The 20,026-nt window shown below is 42.6% G+C and overlaps 1 protein-coding gene across 1 annotated transcript; it reads right to left on the bottom strand.

Moving 5' to 3' along the window:
* Window positions 1-4,291: 4,291 nt before the first annotated feature.
* Window positions 4,292-12,038, bottom strand: LOC118365234 (TLC domain-containing protein 1-like). The gene is made up of 4 exons (XM_035747323.2): window positions 11,415-12,038; window positions 9,696-9,778; window positions 8,363-8,445; window positions 4,292-7,647 (listed from the first exon to the last, which is right to left on the bottom strand). Exons 1-4 carry the CDS (start codon window positions 11,618-11,620, stop codon window positions 7,243-7,245), a joined length of 777 nt encoding a protein of 258 aa, XP_035603216.1. The 5' UTR covers window positions 11,621-12,038; the 3' UTR covers window positions 4,292-7,242.
* Window positions 12,039-20,026: the final 7,988 nt, after the last annotated feature.

Here is a 20,026-nt window from a genome sequence, read left to right as displayed (position 1 = left end):
CGCCCCAAAAACGTAATACTTCCAGATCAACTGTAATGTCAATACCATTGTAAAGCACAATTTATCCCCTTTCCAACAGAATCAATTACATGACCTAAACGCTGCCCGTTTCTGCATAATTCAAGCAGGCAATGAGCCTGTCGGTTCTTATTTTAAATGGCGGGTGGGGAAGCGAAACTAATGCGTGATAGTGAGAAGGAGAGATGTTGTGTGGGAAAATTGCTTTTTTTCCACTGATCTGTCCAACTTATCACCTTATCGACCTCTAAAATGTAAATATAACACTATAAAGAGTTTATATAATGTGTCATTACATACCTATTTGAATGTTTGTGTCTAATTTGAATTGGGTTTTTAGGGCGGTGCTAAAGTGATCTTCGAAGTAAACAGCGGCTTTGTTGAGAATGATGATCGCATGCAATGATGACGAAAAAAATGACTAGGTATCCCCCCTTACCCCCTTCACTGTCCATTTCTTGTTTTTAAAGGATGATAGAAGTGCTCCACCTGGTGGAGAGAGGCTGTAAGACAGAATTAGTTGCCTTATGCGTGCTGTACGTTACGACATGAGACGTCAAGATGTATAAATCAGCTGGGCTTGACAATCTGGACCCTCTATTTCTGAAACTATCCGCCGTCATTGTCGCAACCCCTATTACCAGCCTGTTCAACCTCTCTTTCATATCGTCTGAGATCCCCAAGGATTGGAAAGCTGCCGCAGTCATCCCCCTCTTCAAAGGGGGAGACACCCTGGACCCAAACTGTTACAGACCTATATCCATCCTGCCCTGCCTATCTAAGGTCTTCGACAGCCAAGTCAACAAACAGGTCACTGACTATCTCGAATCCCACCGTACCTTCTCCGCTATGCAATCTGGTTTCCGAGCCGGTCACGGGTGCACCTCAGCCACACTCAAGGTACTAAACGACATCATAACCGCCATCGATAAAAGACAGTACTGTGCAGCCGTCTTCATCGACCTTGCCAAAGCTTTCGACTCTGTCAATCACCATATTCTTATCGGCAGACTCAGTAGCCTCGGTTTTTCGGATGACTGCCTTGCCTGGTTCACCAATTACTTTGCAGACAGAGTTCAGTGTGTCAAATCGGAGGGCATGTTGTCCGGTCCTCTGGCAGTCTCTATGGGGGTGCCACAGGGTTCAATTCTCGGGCCGACTCTTTTCTCTGTATATATCAATGATGTTGCTCTTGCTGCGGGCGATTCCCTGATCCACCTCTACACAGACGACACCATTGTATACACTTTCGGCCCGTCATTGGACACTGTGCTATCTAACCTCCAATCGAGCTTCAATGCCATACAACACTCCTTCCGTGGCCTCCAACTGCTCTTAAACGCTAGTAAAACCAAATGCATGCTTTTCAACCGATCGCTGCCTGCACCCGCATGCCCGACTAGCATCACCACACTGGATGGTTCCGACCTTGAATATGTGGACACCTATAAGTACCTAGGTGTCTGGCTAGACTGCAAACTCTCCTTCCAGACCCATATCAAACATCTCCAATCGAAAATCAAATCAAGAATCGGCTTTCTATTCCGCAACAAAGCCTCCTTCACTCACGCTGCCAAGCTTACCCTAGTAAAACTGACTATCCTACCGATCCTCGACTTCGGCGACGTCATCTACAAAATTGCTTCCAACACTCTTCTCAGCAAACTGGATGCAGTTTATCACAGTGCCATCCGTTTTGTCACTAAAGCACCTTATACTACCCACCACTGCGACTTGTATGCTCTAGTCGGCTGGCCCTCGCTACATATTCGTCGCCAGACCCACTGGCTCCAGGTCATCTACAAGGCCATGCTAGGCAAAGCTCCGCCTTATCTCAGCTCACTGGTCACGATGGCAACACCCATCCGTAGCACGCGCTCCAGCAGGTGTATCTCATTGATCATCCCTAAAGCCAACACCTCATTCGGCCGCCTTTCGTTCCAGTACTCTGCTGCCTGTGACTGGAACGAATTGCAAAAATCGCTGAAGTTGGAGACTTTTATCTCCCTCACCAACTTCAAACATCAGCTAGCTGAGCAGCTAACCGATCGCTGCAGCTGTACATAATCTATTGGTAAATAGCACACCCATTTTCATCTACCTCATCCCCACAGTTTTTATTTATTTACTTTTCTGCTCTTTTGCACACCAATATCTCTACCTGTACATGATCATCTGATCATTTATCACTCCAGTGTTAATCTGCAATATTGTAATTATTCGCCTACCTCCTCATGCCTTTTGCACACATTGTATATAGACTCCCCTTTTTTCTCTGTGTTATTGACTTGTTAATTGTTTACTCCATGTGTAACTCTGTGTTGTCTGTTCACACTGCTATGCTTTATCTTGGCCAGGTCGCAGTTGCAAATGAGAACCTGTTCTCAACTAGCCTACCTGGTTAAATAAAGGTGAAATAAAAACATTAAAAAAAAAAAAAAAAAATGTAACGGTGGGTGAGTTTTTTCAACCTTTCACCAATACTATAGAGCCATTACCATTTCGATCAACGCTTGAATGGAAACCTAGTTCACACCCCCGTTTTGACGTCAACACAGTCGCTACAGTCCCATTCGTTTTCTTTGTAGCCTCATTTGAATGTTGCGGTTGCGCACATTTGTACTGAATGAGGTGAGTTTACATTAATGCTTCAGGAAACAGTGCTTCGACAGTGGAAAAGTAAGTTAGCTAGTAAGCTATTGCTGTCATTTTATAACAGGTGGTGGATGATAAGCAGAAATAAGGGAGTACTAACTAACTCTCATAGTAGTAGATGTGAGTTTCTCTTTCAAACAATCCGCTGGCCTTGTACACAGCTAATAGCCAACATTCGCCAAAGCAAGCTCGCTACTGATACTGTAACCCTAGTAACGGTACAGATGAAGATGAAAGATGATAAGGCCAGTACATCTTACTGTATAAATTATTGTTGAAAACTACTCTAGGTTGGAACTGTTGTTGTTAAAATACAATAATAATTGTTATTCTTAACTGAAATTAACTGATTGAAGCAAAATGCTTTTGAGGCAAACACAGTTCTGGGTTGCTCATCTACAGCAGGATGCGGTCTCCTGACTTACTTTGAAAGCAGTATAGTATATGTTCTGGGCCAGTTTGTCACCACATATAGTTGAAGTCGAAAGTTTACATACACTTAGGTTGGAGTCATTAAAACTCGTTTTAGTTCAAGCTAGATCGCAAATGGGTCTTCCAAATGGACAATGACCCCAAGCATACATCCAAAGTCGTGGAAAAGTGGCTTAAGGACAACAGAGTCTAGGTATTTGTATGGGCCATCTCAAAGCCCTGACCTCAATCCCACAGAAGATGTGTGGGCAGAACTGAAAAAGCATGTGAGAGCAAGGAGGCCTACAAACCTGACTCAGTTACACCAGCTCTGTCAGAAGGAATGGGCCAAACTTCACACAACTTATTGTGGGAAGCTTGTGGAAGGCGACCCAAAACCTTTGACCCAAATTAAACAATTTAAAGGAAATGCTACCAAATACTAATTGAGTGTATGTAAACTTCTGGGAACGTGATGAAATAAATAAAAGCTGAAATATATCATTCTCTATAATATTATTCTGACATTTCACATTCTTAAAATAAAGTGGTGATCCTAACTGACCAAAGACAGAGAATTGTTACTACGATTAAATGTCAGGAATTGTGAAAATGTATTAAATGTATTTGGCTAAGATGTAAACATCCGACTTCAACTGTACATATGCGAATCATGGTTCTCAACTCTGACATACTTTAAAAAAACAAGTACACAAACAGTTTCAAGGCTGAGCATAACCTCAGTGTTGTCCTGTTACTTAGGGTTGCACTATCAAAAACGGAGCCTGTGTGTGTGTTCTGCTTTTCATCTGTGTGATGTGATCAATCTGTTTATTCCAGTACAGATCGAAAATTATTTATTGTATTTTAACAGCAACAGTTAGACAGATATGTAAGTGTTTTTAATAGAGGAAAATAAACATTTATAGATATTTATATTAATATTACATTTAATTGTTGTTCGTTTTTTGACTATATTGCATTTGTTTTAGGCATACGGCAATGAAATGTACAAATATTTATGTATAGTTGCATTTTTCTTAAACTTGTGTCCCAGGAAAACACAGAATTTCTCATTTGGGTCCCAGGTTGAAGTTTAAGAACCCCTGCTTTAGTTCATACAAAACAGCTCTAGAGGGCAGCATAGATCCATGAAGTATTTTATATTTATGAATGGGACTATAATTCAAAACAGTTAGGCAATGTATTCCTTCCTTAACAAATTGTCTTTATTTGTTTAACAGATCATAAAGTTGCATTCAACAAACAAATGGCTTTTTCAACCACGCCACACATTTCTTGTTAACAAACTATAGTTTTGGCAAGTCGGTTGGGACATCTCCTTTGTGCATGACAAGTAATTTTTCGACAATTGTTTACAGACAGATTATTTCACTTATAATTAGTGGGTCAGAAGTTTACATACACTAAGTCGACTGTGCCTTTAAACAGCTTGGAAAATTCCAGAAAATTACGTCATGGCTTTAGAAGCTTCTGATTGGCTAATTGACATAATTTGGGTCAATTGGATGTGTACCTGTGGATGTATTTCAAGGTGTACCTTCAAACTCAGTGCCTCTTTGCTTGACATCATAGCAAAATCAAAAGAAATCATCCAAGACCTTAGAAAAATTGTATACCTCCACAAGTCTGGTTCATTCTTGTGAGCAATTTCCAAATGCCTGAAGGTACCACGTTCATCTGTACAAACAATAGTACGCAAGTATAAACACCATGGGACCACGCAGCCTTCATACCACTCAGGAAGGAGACGCTTTCTGTCTCCTAGAGATGAATGTACTTTGGTGCGAAAAGTGGAAATCAATCAAAGAACAACAGCAAAGGACCCTGTGAAGAGGCTGGAGGAAACCGGTACAAAAGTATCTATATCCACAGTAAAATGAGTCCTATATCGACATAACCTGAAAGGCTGCTCAGCCAGGAAGAAGCCACTGCTCCAAAACCGCCATACAAAAGCCAGACTACGGTTTGCAACTGCACATGGGGACAACGATCATAGTTTTGGAGAAATGTCCTCTGGTCTGATGAAACAAAAATAGAACTGTTTGGCCATAATGACCATCGTTATGTTTGGAGGAAAAAGGGGGAGGCTTGCAAGCCGAAGAACACGGGGTGGCAGCATCATGTTGTGGGGGTGCTTTGCTGCAGGAGGGACTGGTGCACTTCACAAAATAGATGGCATCATGAGAAAAACAAATTATGTGAATATATTGAAGCAACATCAAGACATCAGTCAGAAAGTTAAAGCTTGGTCGCAAATGGTTCTTCCAAATGGACAATGACACCAAGCATACTTCCAAAGTTGTGGGAAAATGCCTTAAGGACAACAAAGTCAAGGTTTTGAAGTGGCCATCTCAAAGCCCTGACCACAATCCTATAGACAATTTGTGGGCAGAACTGAAAAAGTGTTTGCGAGCAAGGAGGCCTACAAACCTGACTCAGTTACACCAGCTCTGTCAGGAGGAATTGGACAAAATTCACCCAACTTATTGTGGGAAGCTTGTGGAAAGCTACCCGAAACGTTTGACCCTAGTTAAACAATTTAAAGGAAATGCTACCAAATACTAATTGAGTGTATGTAAACTTCTGACCCACTGGGGATGTGATGAAAGAAAGAAATGCTGAAATAAATCATTCTCTCTACTATTATTCTGACATTTCACATTCTTAAAATAAAGTGGTGATCCTAACTGACCTAAGACAGGGAATTTTTACTACGATTAAATGTCAGAAATGGTGAAAAAAGGTGTAAACTTCTGACTTCTACTGGAACTATACACTACTTTTATTTGCAAAAATATAAGATTGCCTACTTCACCAATCATTTTCTTTCTTTTTCAGCAATCATTTTCTTTCTTTTTCAGCATCAGACCTGCCTCATTCACACTTGAAACATTGTTGCGTTTGATATGTTAAATTACTCTGTTACCATATGACCCCAAAGTGATAATCTGTTCTTGCAATTTGTAGAGTCTATGGCATTTCAAATTTACATAACTTAATCTAAACTACTTCATGAAAAATGTACTACTTTTTCAAAGTAACTTTAGTTACATAAACTATATTTTTCTTAAGGGTAGCTTTAATCCACCTTAACTTCTTCTAATGTGAAGTAATTGGTATCTTCTCCAACATTGCATCTATAAACATACAGTACGGGCTATCTAGGGAAGGTTGTTGAGAAGGAACTGTGGTATAGGCACTACTAGAACTTACCAAAACCCATTGCTAACCCATCCTCTGGACCTGTCTGTTTTGGTTTGGTTCACTTTGATAAATAATTCAAAGACAAATATAAGTGATTCTTGTAACCTCAAGAAAATGTAGACCTGGCTGTATATTCAGCTACTTTCAATGGGATACATGCATTTCACTATGTTAGATTTATGGAATGAATGGTCGCTGTTGTAAGAATGCTGGTCAACCACGTATTGGTGTTGACCTGTTGAGACCAAGCAGGGAAGATTGAAAGTTTGTTACAATGTCAAAAATATTGACTGTACTATAGTTATGAATAGTATATACTGTATATATAACAAAATCCTATTAGTGGAAATTTCAATAAAACTATGTTGCTAAGCTACAGCTGACAGAGTTTGTAGGGTGGGATGTACAACACCAAGGTGATGCCCGATATATCTTTGGCAGTTTGTTTCTCTACTGTATTTATTCACAAAATTATGTTAAATATATAAGTATTTTTTTCTGTTAAAGAGCATTCCACATGAATCACATACATTTATTTAAAATATAAGAATGTATTAGCCATGATCAGAAGCAAAAGTGGCACAGTATCCTGGAGGTAAGTTAGTAGGATTCTCCCAGCCAGTGTGAATGGACCAGTCTCTAACTCTATGCTGCCCTGTTTGGGTGTCTGTGAGAGATCTTTAGCCACAGTGGGCATAATCATCAGTAGAGAAGCATCACTATAGGGAATGTACCACTGTCCCCATCCTTTCCTGGCTGCCTCTCACTACAACACGAGCTGTTGAGAGACAGAGCTCTGTTATGGTTGTTGTTGTGAAGACAGCTTGACAATGCAACCAGATGAGTTGTCTTGATGAGGAATGATATCAGTAAGCGAACAAAACAAAAGGCAAACACAACCGCCAGTTTACAGCCATGTCGCTCTCGGTGTCATTCAGTGAGGAACTTTTTGATGTTGTTGTTACGGGTGCCATTTAGCGCCATGCTAGGCCTGCTCCGGGGGAAGAAGTCGGCACGGAGAAGACGATAAAAGTAGATCAGGATCATGGTGTTCATGAGGGTCATGGTAATGAGGAAGTAGCCTCCTTTGTCCATCCAGGAGTAGTTCTGGACGATGTAATACGTGAGGTAGAACTGTGCGCTGAGGCGGAAGACGACATATGTGAAGACGTTGAGGAACTTGTTGATTTGGTACAGAGGGGACGACTGCTGTGATGCTAGCTTCAGCATTAGCCTCAAATGCAGGGTGACACTGTTAACCTCCACAAAGAGAGCCACCACAGCACCGGCCACGTAGAGGTGCGAGTACAGAGAATACAGGAAGCACCAGAGCACCTGAGGAAGGGAAGGACAGAGAGAAAGGGGTTAATAATATATACCAAAGGCACTCTGCCACCTTACAGCAGTAAGGCTATTGGGATACCGTAATCTTTGCAATAGTAAAACTGGGGAGAAAACTATTTATATTGAATTTATTTAATATATTGTATGATTAATGGATCGCCAGAAAACACTATCAACCAACTAGTGGTCTTTAGGTGTTCCAGTATGTACCATGTTAGAGAAGTTGGGACATACATGCCCACTGACTGATCAGAGACACAGGGAAGCACAGCTCAGTGTGTGCCTCTGATCAGTGGCAAGATGCACTGTGTTCAACACAACACAGATCCCCCCCACACAATGGTGGGTGTTGTTCCCCTGCAGGGGACAGGCACACAGGAGCATTCATTTAGAATAGGCCCTCGCTGTGGCACCTTTAAAATTCCACTACTGACATATTAAAATCCCCCAAGGAGGAGTGCGATATCTCTTAGCACCATACAATATTAAAATTCCTTCACAGCTCACATTGTTTCACTTCCATAGGAGCGCAGTCCGATCAGTCTCGTTTCACAAGGCCATAAAACAACATTTAAATACGGTGTATCTAACCTTCAGACACAATCTACCAGTAGCTGCTTTAACAATTTACCTATGGTCTCTTTTTTTAAATGATCTTACCAGGTAGTAGGTACAAACTGAAACAATAAAAAGTAAATTATCTTACCAGGACATGATGAATTAAGAACTCCCAGGATCCTCTTGCGTGTCCAGTTAGGATGATGTCACCTGCATCCTGAACAAAGTATCCTGTCAAAGGAGAGTAAAAATCAATGCTTCAGTCTCTCTAGGCCTTTTGGAGTGCCCTAAATCTAATTTTATTCATCACATAAACAGGCGTAGACTAACAGTGAAATGCTTCATTATGGCCCCTTCAAAAAATTCTGAGAAAGAAAATGGAGAAACAATAGAAAAGTAAAACTTGTAATAATAAATACACAATGAGTAACGATAACTTGGCTATATACTGTACATGGAGTATCAGTACCAAGTCAACGTGCAGATATATTACGTAGATAGCTCTTAGATACAATATCTAATCTTAGGCCACGTTCCAATGTGCATACCAGCATACCCATTTGAGTGCATGCCCAATACATTGCTTCAATCCAAATTCTATGCAGTGTAGATATTGGAACAGAGCCTGAGATTCTATTTTTATGGATTACTTAAAGGTCCAAACAACGGATGAAGGCCATCTAAATGGTTGATAACAGTCGTACCAGAAAGAAATGGTCAGGACTTCCCTGTCCTATGTACATCAGTGTAGAGAAATATATTGAACTGTACTGGCACAGTCCATCCTAGTTATCATATGTATTAGACTTGATAGGCAAACACAGAGAAACCGCTTTAGACTGGATTTCAAAATGAGTGTCGTGTGAACCTCTATACATGCCAAACTGTCTCAATGGAACGGAAGGTTTGTGGTTGTCAGGCTGGCTCTCCTTAGACCTGCATGCATGCGAGACACACGGAATAATAACACCCAACACTAGTCACATCTTGTCATCACATCTTTCAGCAGTGCTCTTGACTGCTGGGTCTTTAGTGGATTAGTTTTGGTGCCCAGAGCGATCTGAGGGTGTGGCCCATCCCCTATTTGAGCCCGGTGAGATCTGCATTGTTCATTCTCTCAACCTGGTTGCCACTTAAATGTGGGAGAGTATCTAGTTTCCCAGGATATACCAGCTTTTACTAGAAAAGGGGGATGGAGGGGGATAGTATAGTGTGTTCTGTGTGAGCAAGTACTCTGAATTCATTCCATGCCTTTTAACTTATTTTTTTTATTTGATCAAGCCAGACTGAAGCCTTTACAATAAAGTTCAACATTGGAGTGAGAGTCTCAAAATAGCATGTTTACAGATTCTCCACGATGAACCCTACTCTCCATGCCAGTGGTGGTCAATGTTCATAGTTCAATAAAGGTGAACTGGGAATGAATGAACTATTTCACACACAGCTCTTTTAGCAGCCATCTTAAAGGGGTAGTGACTGACCTGATGAGATGCAGATGAGTATGTAGGCTGGGGCCGTGTAGAAGGAGTGAATGTTGGTTGCCATCTCAGGCCAGATGAATACACTGGAGAGGACAGGGATACATGGTTATGGACAGTTAGGTCTGATATCTTCTCATTCAGACACACATGGCTCACTCCTGTAGCACATGGTTTCCCAAACTCAGTCCTGGGGCCTACCCTGAGTGTAAAAACCAAAACGTGCATCCAGGGGAGGCCCCAGGACCAAGTTTGGGAAACCTTCCCGACTAAGCACACACTTCGTATCACTATCTGGTAACATATTATCCTGCTTCTTTATGAGATGATACATGCCTTAACAAAGTCTATGGTACGACATAACATTCCCTTGTTATTGAGTAACCTGGTGCTTTCTAGCAGGTCAGGGTAAACATGTGTATGGCAATAATCAGTGAACTACATGAACAGCTTGTCCAAGCAGCTTGTTGAATATAGCTGCTTTCACTCTCTTATGAAACAACTGTTGATACATCTATTAGTACACTATATTGTATAGCCTGCCAATGTATTTATATGTTGTAGTCAGCTAGCTATACAAGTAGCATAGCTATATGTAAAAAAATATATAAAAAAATATAATAATAAATAAATGTATACTTGTACTACAAAAACAATGTGTGTAACAATTAAATAACAGCTTTTACGACAGTCTAGCCAGCAGGTTTTTCCAGTTCACCCACTTGCTCTCTTTGAAATAGGCTACTTCACAAGCTTGTGATTGAATCGTAAACAATAAAAATAAAATGTCTATGGCGTGACATTAAGGTAGGCTAATTGACTTGAGTGGACTCTCAAGAATTAGGCTATTTTTCTAGTGTCAAAACAGATGTGCTTCCTAAACTGCCACAATCTGAATCTGATTAAGGCGCCATTGTTGCTGACTCAATATTTGGCTAACCTCTGACACATATTGATAGTTATTAACTACAAAGGGGAACATTTACTGCCCTAATCAGCTACTCTAAACTACAAGCATGACATTAACACATCATCACCATGCTCATCTAGACCACAGCCTGTCGTTTTCAAATGGTAACAAATTAGTGATAGTGGGCAGAATAAGCAAGGAGGTGGGCAGAGCCAAGCACGAGCTAGCGAGATCCTACTGGTGTGTTCTAGCATACATTTGCATATTTCCATTAGGGAATGCTTTCTCTGTGAAGTGCGTGTGTGCAATAACTCAATTAGCCTTTGCACTCATAACCAGCACAATTTCTAAAACCTTTGGTAAAGTCTACAAAACTCAGTCCACTCTGTTCGTAACAGATACTAGTTTTGTGAACAGAAAACTGTAGAGATCAAATGTTTCGTCAATGAGAAAATTTGCACAATGTAGGACAAAATCCATCTCATTCCATCTTCCATATTTGGTAGTGAGTGAAAACGCCAAGCGGATGCTTCACATTTATACATTTGGTGAAATATCTGTCTCATTGTTCTATCTGTGGTATTGCAGAGCTCAACAAGTATTTATTTCCCGAGGATGCCATTTTGTAAACTGTACTGTGGTATTTAACTCCCCACTTGAGAATGCCTTAGTCTCCCCACCCCTTCCCCTGTCTCCCCCATCTCCCCCGCCAGTGAGTGTTACTGCTCTGCACCACACACCCTTAAATAACACAACATCATGTGGATCCACTATGAATGAACAATGGTGTCCCAGTGCAGAGAGTGACTCACCAGGTCACAGCCCAAGTCCCTGTCAGGAGGGAGTGGACCATAGAGACCGAGAGGTTCCTCCACTTCCAGGAGCGGAAGTCATCCACCGCCACCACTTTGGGAACAGGCAGGTTCTGTAGTAGTCGGTGGGCCACCCGGAACATCAGAGCGCACACCAACACAGACAGTCCAGGGTGCCGCTGCAACACAGGAAGCAAGGCCTCCATTTTCTTCTCCTACCCCTCTCTCTCTTTTTACTCTCTTCTTCCTTGTTCTTTGTCTGTTTCACGTCAGCTGCTTATCGCCACGGCTCTTCTCACACCTCCACGGTCCGTTGGCAAGTACGTGTGAGGGGAGATTTCTCCTCAGGACAGTCACAGCTCCAGGTGTTTGAAGGGAGTCAATGTTCTAGATATGGTATTTCCCCCTTGTGCTTTCAGAACTACTCACAGAGAATAGGTGCAGCTTGTCTCACGTTTCACACTTCCTAGGCTCAGAGGGAGGCAAGCTAGGGCTCCCTTAAACAGCTCATTCCAATTCCACAGATTTGTTCCCCCTCTCGTAGTGTGTTGCCACTCAACCAGTCTGTTCGTGTCTGACTGTGACTAGAGGGAAGGGGGAGTGGTGTGGGTGGTGGCCTACTTCCAGAAAACCAGAGAATCAAGGGAGGGGCCACTCATCTTACTTCACAAAACACAAACAAGAAGATTGAACTATATGACAGGGCTAAAAACATTATCAGGGTATATATTGTTAACTTACTATGAAACAGTGTTCTTTGTTTCTATGGAAAATTATCACCATCACAGATCAGGCTGTATAAAATGTGAATTTATGAGGTTTGATACAAAGAAGGAATTTCTCAACTTCAATTGAATTTGTTAGCCAATGAGAGCACAGATCTGAAACAAAATAATTTCTCACTAAAATGTAAATACAAATCCAGCAACTAATGTGTTTAGACTAATAGCTAACTTTGAAAAGACTGAAACTCGATTAGTGAGAAACTGTGCTGCTCCATAAACCACTGTCTTGTTCTCCCACCACTTTTTCTATAAACAGATCACACACTACCCACAGCTGGCCTCTCTGGCCCCCGTGGGGGAAGGGGAAATGGAAGTGAGGAGGAGGGTGGAACAGTGGCAACATCCCAGGGCATGCACACTCAAATCAAATCAAACGTTATTTGTCACATGCACCGAATTCAACAAGTGTAGACCTTCCCGTGAAATGCTTACTTACAAGCCTAACCAACAGTGCAGTTCAAGAAAGAGTTTAGAAAATATTTACCAAATAAACTAAAGTTAAAGATAATAAAATGTAACAATAAAATACCAATAATGAGGCTATATACTGGGGTTACCGGTACAGAGTCCATGAGCGGGGGTACAGGTTAGTCGAGGTAATTTGTACATGTAGGTAGGGGTGAAGTGACTATACATAGATAACAAACAGCGAGTAGCAGCAGTGTACAAGACAAATGGAGGGGAGGGGGGTCAATGTAAATAGTCCAGTGGCACATTAATTGTTCAGCAATTGTATGGCTTCGGGGTAGAAGCTGTTAATGAGCCTTTTGGTCCTAGACTTGGCGCTCCAGTAACGCTTGCGGTGCGGTAGCAGAGCAAAAAAGTCTATGACTTGGGTGACTGGAGTCTCCAACAATTTTTTTCATCTGACACCAACAAATATTTAGGTCCTGGATGGCAGGAAGCTTGGCCCCAGTGATGTACTGGGCTGCACACACTACCCTCTATAGCGACTTATGGTCAGATGCCGGGCAGTTGCCATACCAGACAGTGATGCTGACTAGAACCCCCCAAAAAATCCTGACTAGAACCAAAAATAATTTTGATCATATTACTCCAGTGCTAGCCTCCCTACACTGGCTTCCTGTCAAGGCAAGGGCTGATTTCAAGGTTTTACTGCTCACCTACAAAGCATTACATGGGCTTGCTCCTACCTATCTCTCTGATTTGGTCCTGCCATACATACCTACACGTACGCTACGGTCACAAGACGCAGGCCTCCTAATTGTACCTAGAATTTCTAAGCAAACAGCTGGAGGCAGGGCTTTCTCCTATAGAGCTCCATTTTTATGAATGGTCTGCCTACCCATGTAAGAGACGCAAACTCTGTCTCAACCTTTAAGTCTTTACTGAAGACTCATCTCTTCAGTGGGTCATATGATTGAGTGTAGTCTGGCCCAGGAGTGGGAAGGTGAACGGAAAGGTTCTGGAGCAACGAACCACCCTTGCTGTCTCTGCCTGGCCGGTTCCCCTCTTTCCACTGGGATTCTCTGCCTCTAACCCTATTACAGGGGCTGAGTCACTGGCTTACTGGGGCTCTTTCATTCCGTCCCTGGGAGGGGTGTGTCACATGAGTGGGTTGAGTCACTGATGTGATCTTCCTGTCTGGGTTGGCGCAGCCCCCTTGGGTTGTGCCGTGGCGGAGATCTTTGTGGGCTATACTCGACCTTGTCTCAGGATGGTAAGTTGGTGGTTGAAGATATCCCTCTAGTGGTGTGGGGGCTGTGCTTTGGCAAAGTAGGTGGGGTTATATCCTTCCTGTTTGGTCCTGTCTGGGGGCGTCCTCAGATGGGGCCACAGTGTCTCCTGACCCCTCCTGTCTCAGCCTCCAGTATTTATGCTGCAGTAGTTTATGTGTCGGGGGGCTCGGGTCAGTTTGTTATATCTGGAGTACTTCTCCTGTCCTATTCGGTGTTCTGTGTGAATTTAAGTGTGCTCTCTCTAATTCTCTCTTTCTCTCTTTCTTTCTCTCTCTCTCTCGGAGGACCTGAGCCCGAGGACCATGCCTCAGGACTACCTGACATGATGACTCCTTGCTGTCCCCAGTCCACCTGGCCGTGCTGCTGCTCCAGTTTCAACTGTTCTGCCTTATTATTATTGGACGAAGCTAGCAACAGTGTGTGAACAGAAAACGTTTGACCTCTGTCATTGCCAACAAAGGTTATATAACAAAGTATTGATATAAACTTTTGTTATTGACCAAATACTTATTTTCCACCATAATTTGCAAATAAATTCATAAAAAAGCCTACAATGTGATTTTCTGGATTTTTTTTCTCATTTTGTCTGTCATAGTTGAAGTGTACCTATGATGAAAATTACAGGCCTCTCTCATCTTTTTAAGTGGGACTTGCACAATTGGTGGCTGACTAAATACTTTTCCCCCCCACTGTACATATGAGATGAGTAATGTAGGGTATGTAAACATAAAAGTGGCATAGTTCAAAGTGGCTAGGGATACATGTATTACATAAAGATGGCAAGATGAAGTAGATGATATAGAATACAGTATATACATATACATATACATATGAGATGAGTAATCTAGGGTATGTAAACATTATATTAAGTGGCATTGCTTAAAGTGGCTAGTGATACATTTATTTCAACAATTTCCATCCATTTCCATTATTAAAGTGGCTGGAGTTGAGTCAGTATGTCGGCAGCAGCCACTCAATGTTAGTGGTGGCTGTTTAACAGTCTGATAACTTTGAGATAGAAGCTGTTTTTCAGTCTCTCGGTCCCTGCTTTGATGCACCTGTACTGACCTTGCCTTCTGGATGATAGCGGGGTGAACAGGCAGTGGGCCGGGAGGTTGTTGTCCTTGATGATCTTTATGGCCTTCCTGTGACATTGGGTGGTGTAGGTGTCCTGGAGGGCAGGTAGTTTGCCCCCGGTGATCCGTTGTGCAGACCTCACTACCCGCTGGAGAGCCTTACGGTTGTGGGCGGAGCAGTTGCCGTATCAGGCGGTGATACAGCCCGACAGGACGCTCTCGATTGTGCATCTGTAGTCATTTGTGAGTGCTTTTGTTGACAAGCCAAATTTCTTCAGCCTCCTGAGGTTGAAGAGGCGCTGCTGCGCCTTCTTCACAACGCTGTCTGTGTGGGTGGACCAATTCAGTTTGTCCCTTTCAACTATTGTTCCTTCGATGTGGGTAGGGGGGTGCTCCTTCTGCTGTATCCTGAAGTCCACAATCATCTCCTTTGTTTTGTTGACGTTGAGAGTAAGGTTATTTTCCTGACACCACACTCCGAGGGACCTCACCTCCTCCCTCACCTCCCCCCACGTCTCATCGTTGTTGGTAATCAAGCCTACCACTGTAGTGTCGTCCGCAAACTTGATGATTGAGTTGGAGGCGTGCATGGCCACGCAGTCGTGGGTGAACAGGGAGTACAGGAGAGGGCTCAGAACGCACCCTTGTGGGGCCCCAGTGTTGAGGATCAGCGAGGTGGAGATGTTGTTTACCTACCCTCTCCACCTTGGGGTCGGCCAGTCAGGAAGTCCAGTACCCAGTTGCATAAGGTGGGGTTGAGACCCAGGGTCTCGAGCTTGATGGCGAGTTTCGGGGGTACTATGGTGTTAAATGCCGAGCTGTAGTCGACGAACAGCATTCTCACATAGGTATTCCTCTTGTCCAGATGGGTAAGGGCAGTGTGCAGTGTGGTTGCGATTGCTTTGTCTGTGGACCTATTGGGGCGGTAAGCAAATTGGAGTGGGTCTAGGGTGTCAGGTAGGGTGGAGGTGATATGTTCCTTGACTAGTCTCTCAAAGCACTTCATGATGACGGAAGTGATTGCTAGTCGTTTAGCTCAGTTACCTTAGCTTTCTTGGGAACAGGAACCATGGTGGCCCTCTTGAAGCATGTGGGAACAGCAGACTGGGATAAGGATTGATTGAATATATCCGTGAACACACCTGCCAGCTGGTGCACATGCTCTGAGGTCGCAGCTGGGGATGCCGTCTGGGCCTGCAGCCTTGCGAGGGTTAACACGTTTAAATGTTTTACTCACATCGGCTGCAGTGAAGGAGTGTTGCTTGCCTCGAAGTGAGCATAAAAGTAATTTATCTCATCTGGTAGGCTCGCGTCACTGGGCAGCTCGCGTCTGGTTTTCCCTTTGTAATCCGTAATATTTTTCAAGCCCTGCCACATCCGACAGCGTCAGAGCCGATGTAGTAGGATTCAATCTTAATCCTTTATTAACGCTTTGCTTGTTTGATGTTTTTTTTGAGGGCATAGCATGATTTCTTATAAGCGTCTGGATTAGTGTCCCGCTCCTTGAAAGTGTCAGCTCTAGTCTTTAGCTCGATGCGGATATTGCCTGTAATCCATGGCTTCTGGTTGGGATATGTACATAAGTTCACTGTGGTTACGACGTCGATGCACTTATTGATGAAGCCGATGACTGAGGTGGTATACTCCTCATGGCCATTGGATGAATCCCGGAACATATTCCAGTCTGTGCTAGCAAAACAGCCCTGTAGTGTAGCATCTGCTTCATCTGACCACTTCCGTATCAAGCAATTTGCTGGTACATCCTGCTTTAGTTTTTGCTTGTAAACAGGAATCAGGAGGATATAATTATGGTCAGATTTCCATATGGAGGGCGGGGGAGAACTTTGTATGTATCTCTGTGTGTGGAGTAAAGGTGGTCTAGAGTATTTATTCCTTTGGTTGCACATGTGGCATGCTGGTAGAAATGAGGTAAAACGGCCATTAGGAGCGCCACTTCTGGATGACCAAATCTTGATCCATAGAATTTGGACTAAATTACACTGCCCCCACTCTCATTCTCCTTTCAGAGAATAACCTTCACAAGGTGAACGGGGGCCTCCTGAATGGCCAAGATTGTGTGCACAAGGTAGGCCTACTTAGAGGCCCCACCCTTAATTACAATTACACACACCTGCTGCTTACAGGGCAACAGATGTGCATTCATAACAGATTTTATAAGGGCAAATCAAATAAAACCCATAGAATAAAAAGGAAAGTTGTACATCTTCCTAAGTCGGAGGCTGTTTTTAACCTTCCAGACATGGAATTGTATCAAAATTTGGCTTGTCAACAAAAGCACTCACAAACGTCTACAGATGCACAATCGAGAGCGTCCTGTCGGGCTGTATCACCGCCTGATACGGCAACTGCTCCGCCCACAACCGTAAGGCTCTCCAGCGGGTAGTGAGGTCTGCACAACGGATCACCGGGGGCAAACTACCTGCCCTCCAGGACACCTACACCACCCAATGTCACAGGAAGGCCATAACCCAAGGCTTTTATTTGCGACATTTAGTTAAATGCACTAAAGAGGAGCAATGGGTACATATTGAAGTTGCTCATGCTCATCCCCAGAATCTTTTCAAGTGTCTATTTTCAAAGGATAAAGCTCAGAACATTAACAACTTCATAGTTAAGAACAGTGTAAATAATATGGATGAAAATGAAATGTATTCTACAAGAACCAATATCACTCCCTAAAAACACAACCCTATGGAACAATCCTTGGATAGCTTTTCAGAATTCACAGATAAATTGGTCTGCATGGAAAACTAAAGGCATAGAAACCATACATGACTTGGTAATATGAAATACATTTATTTCCATGACTGAACTAAAAAGCATTTTTTTTATTTTACCTTTATTTTATCTAACTAGGACTGACCAATGTAGATATTTCAAAATACATGCAACCTAAAACAGTTTCCTATCAAGACATCAGAACAATCTGAGGGTATCTTATTTGAGTCAGATAAGGATAATCATATGATAGGTCAGATACACTGTATATACAAATCCTTTCAGAGAGCTTATCCAACAGACAATCTCTTAGAAAAATAAACTATTGAAACCCAGACTTAAAAAGAACGGATATTGGCATAAAATGGAGGGAATGTTGGAGCATGACTAAAGAAAGTACAGTTAACATACATGGACGCTTAATCCAGTGTAAACTAATGTATAGAATGTATTACACAAGAGACAAAACGTACAAATTCTACAGCACAACGGCAGTCATTTCTTAAGTGCCAAACTAACAATGACTCAATAATCCATGCTTTCTGGGAATGCTATGAAATCAAAAAATTATGGGCGGATACTTTTTTCTTCGGTCATCTTGAAAAAACGAATACTTAAAATCTGGAACTCAACCAATCCTCCATCGTTAACACAATGGAAAGGTCAAATGCTTTATTATCTACATTTTGAAAGGGCATGGGCCATGTGGCGGAAAGTGATGCAGGCGCTGGAGATGGGGGTGTGAGCAGGTGGGTCTGGGCGAGTGATGTTGGGATGTTTGCATGTGTTTTATAAAAAAAAAATATATATATAGACATACTGATCCACTCGTAAAATTGAAAACCAGTGAGAAGTTGAAACCAATTTTATATTATTCAATTTAAACGAATGGAACAGAAAATGTAAATATTGAAACTAATACTTTATTGTTCAATTTGAACGAGTCTATTAGGTCATTACATTGATAAGCGTTATACGGGCCCAGGTGAAGACAAACCCACAAGTGACGCAAAGTTTGAAGGGAAGTTGTAGCATTGTGAAGAGGATGCCGCTGAACATGGATACATTCGGAAATGAACCACTTGGGGGCACTTCATGCTTATGTCTACAGGACAAATATTTTTAGAACTCACTTTTAGAGCTTTTAGGCTTAGAGGAATCCTTTTGACAGGTATAATTAAGTGTTGTTATCCATTTTTACATCAAAAAGAGGGCATGTAATACAACAATGCAGTTATGTTTTTGTTCATCTTGTTTGATCAAGGTCTACTGTGTGTCTGTCTGATGAGGCAACCCCACACCTGTCCTCAGTCAACTTCATGGATGAGCGGCTGCTTTGTGGTTGTTGCACAACGTGTCCATTGGATCGGACACACTCACTAACGGGCGTCACGTTATCGGGCGAAAATGGGGAGGGAAGCGTGCCCTTCTCCAATCGAACAGTAGGCCTAATCTGCGCCTCTTGGTAATTTTGTCAACAAGGCAAAATAAATGTTCAAATTTTCTAGCAAGTTTTAATTGAGAAGTCAATGCGTTTTTATCAAAAGCAATCCGTTTTGCATGGGAACAAAACAATAGTGATTTCTACAAGTGCTTAATTACATCACTTTTGTTTTGAGATGACTTCCCGTGGGTTTTGAAATGGGCTTCTGGCTCACACCCGGGAGTCAGCCCGGTTTGGCAGTTCCAAATCGCATGCATATGAACTTTCAGATAATGCATAACAAGCCTACACGGGCGCCCTGACGGGATTAATCGACCCCCACCATACTTAATACAGGCTCCAGTAATGTAGCGCAGTGCCAGGATAGAAGTAAGGTAATGTGGTGCACACAACATGCTCATAGTCAGGAAGGTACAGGAAGCAATTGATTAAGTAGAGTTGTGGCGATTTCATGTTCACAAGAGAACTCAGACAGTGTGGTTTACCAGGAGGAAGGTGAGGTATGCTTGAGATTATATGGGAGAAACGTGGAGAGGGTAGGGACCTTCAGGTTATTTGAGGTATATTTTGACACTAGACTGTTCTGGGCAGAACACATCGAGAGAGTGGTGTAAGGTGCTAAATGTGATGTCTGACGGAGAAGGAGTGGGGGGCTGGGCGTTCCTCATTGAAGACCATGTATGTTGCATTGATCTGATCTTTAGTAGACTATGGCAGTATAGCGTATGGTTCTGCAGCCCAAACCTCATTGGAAAGGCTAGATGTCATACAGGGGAAAGGACTCAGAATATGTAGTGGGGTGTTTCAGACCTCCCCAGTGGCTGCACTACAGGTGGAGATGGAAGATATGCCATTGCTGATTAGGAGA

The sequence above is a fragment of the Oncorhynchus keta genome, chromosome 1, assembly GCF_023373465.1.
Source record: "Oncorhynchus keta strain PuntledgeMale-10-30-2019 chromosome 1, Oket_V2, whole genome shotgun sequence".
Lineage (NCBI taxonomy): Eukaryota > Metazoa > Chordata > Actinopteri > Salmoniformes > Salmonidae > Oncorhynchus > Oncorhynchus keta.
Note: the sequence above shows the minus strand (reverse complement) of the source record. Positions and strands in the feature narration are given on the sequence as shown.

Coding starts and splice junctions, on each gene's coding strand:
- LOC118365234 (XM_035747323.2), bottom strand. CDS start 11,620: ATGGAGGCCTTGCTTCCTGTGTTGCAGCGGCACCCTGGACTGTCTGTG. Junction 8,446..9,695: donor ACTCATCTGCATCTCATCAG/GTCAGTCACTAC, acceptor CTCCTTTGACAG/GATACTTTGTTCAGGATGCA. Junction 7,648..8,362: donor TCTTAATTCATCATGTCCTG/GTAAGATAATTT, acceptor TCCCTTCCTCAG/GTGCTCTGGTGCTTCCTGTA.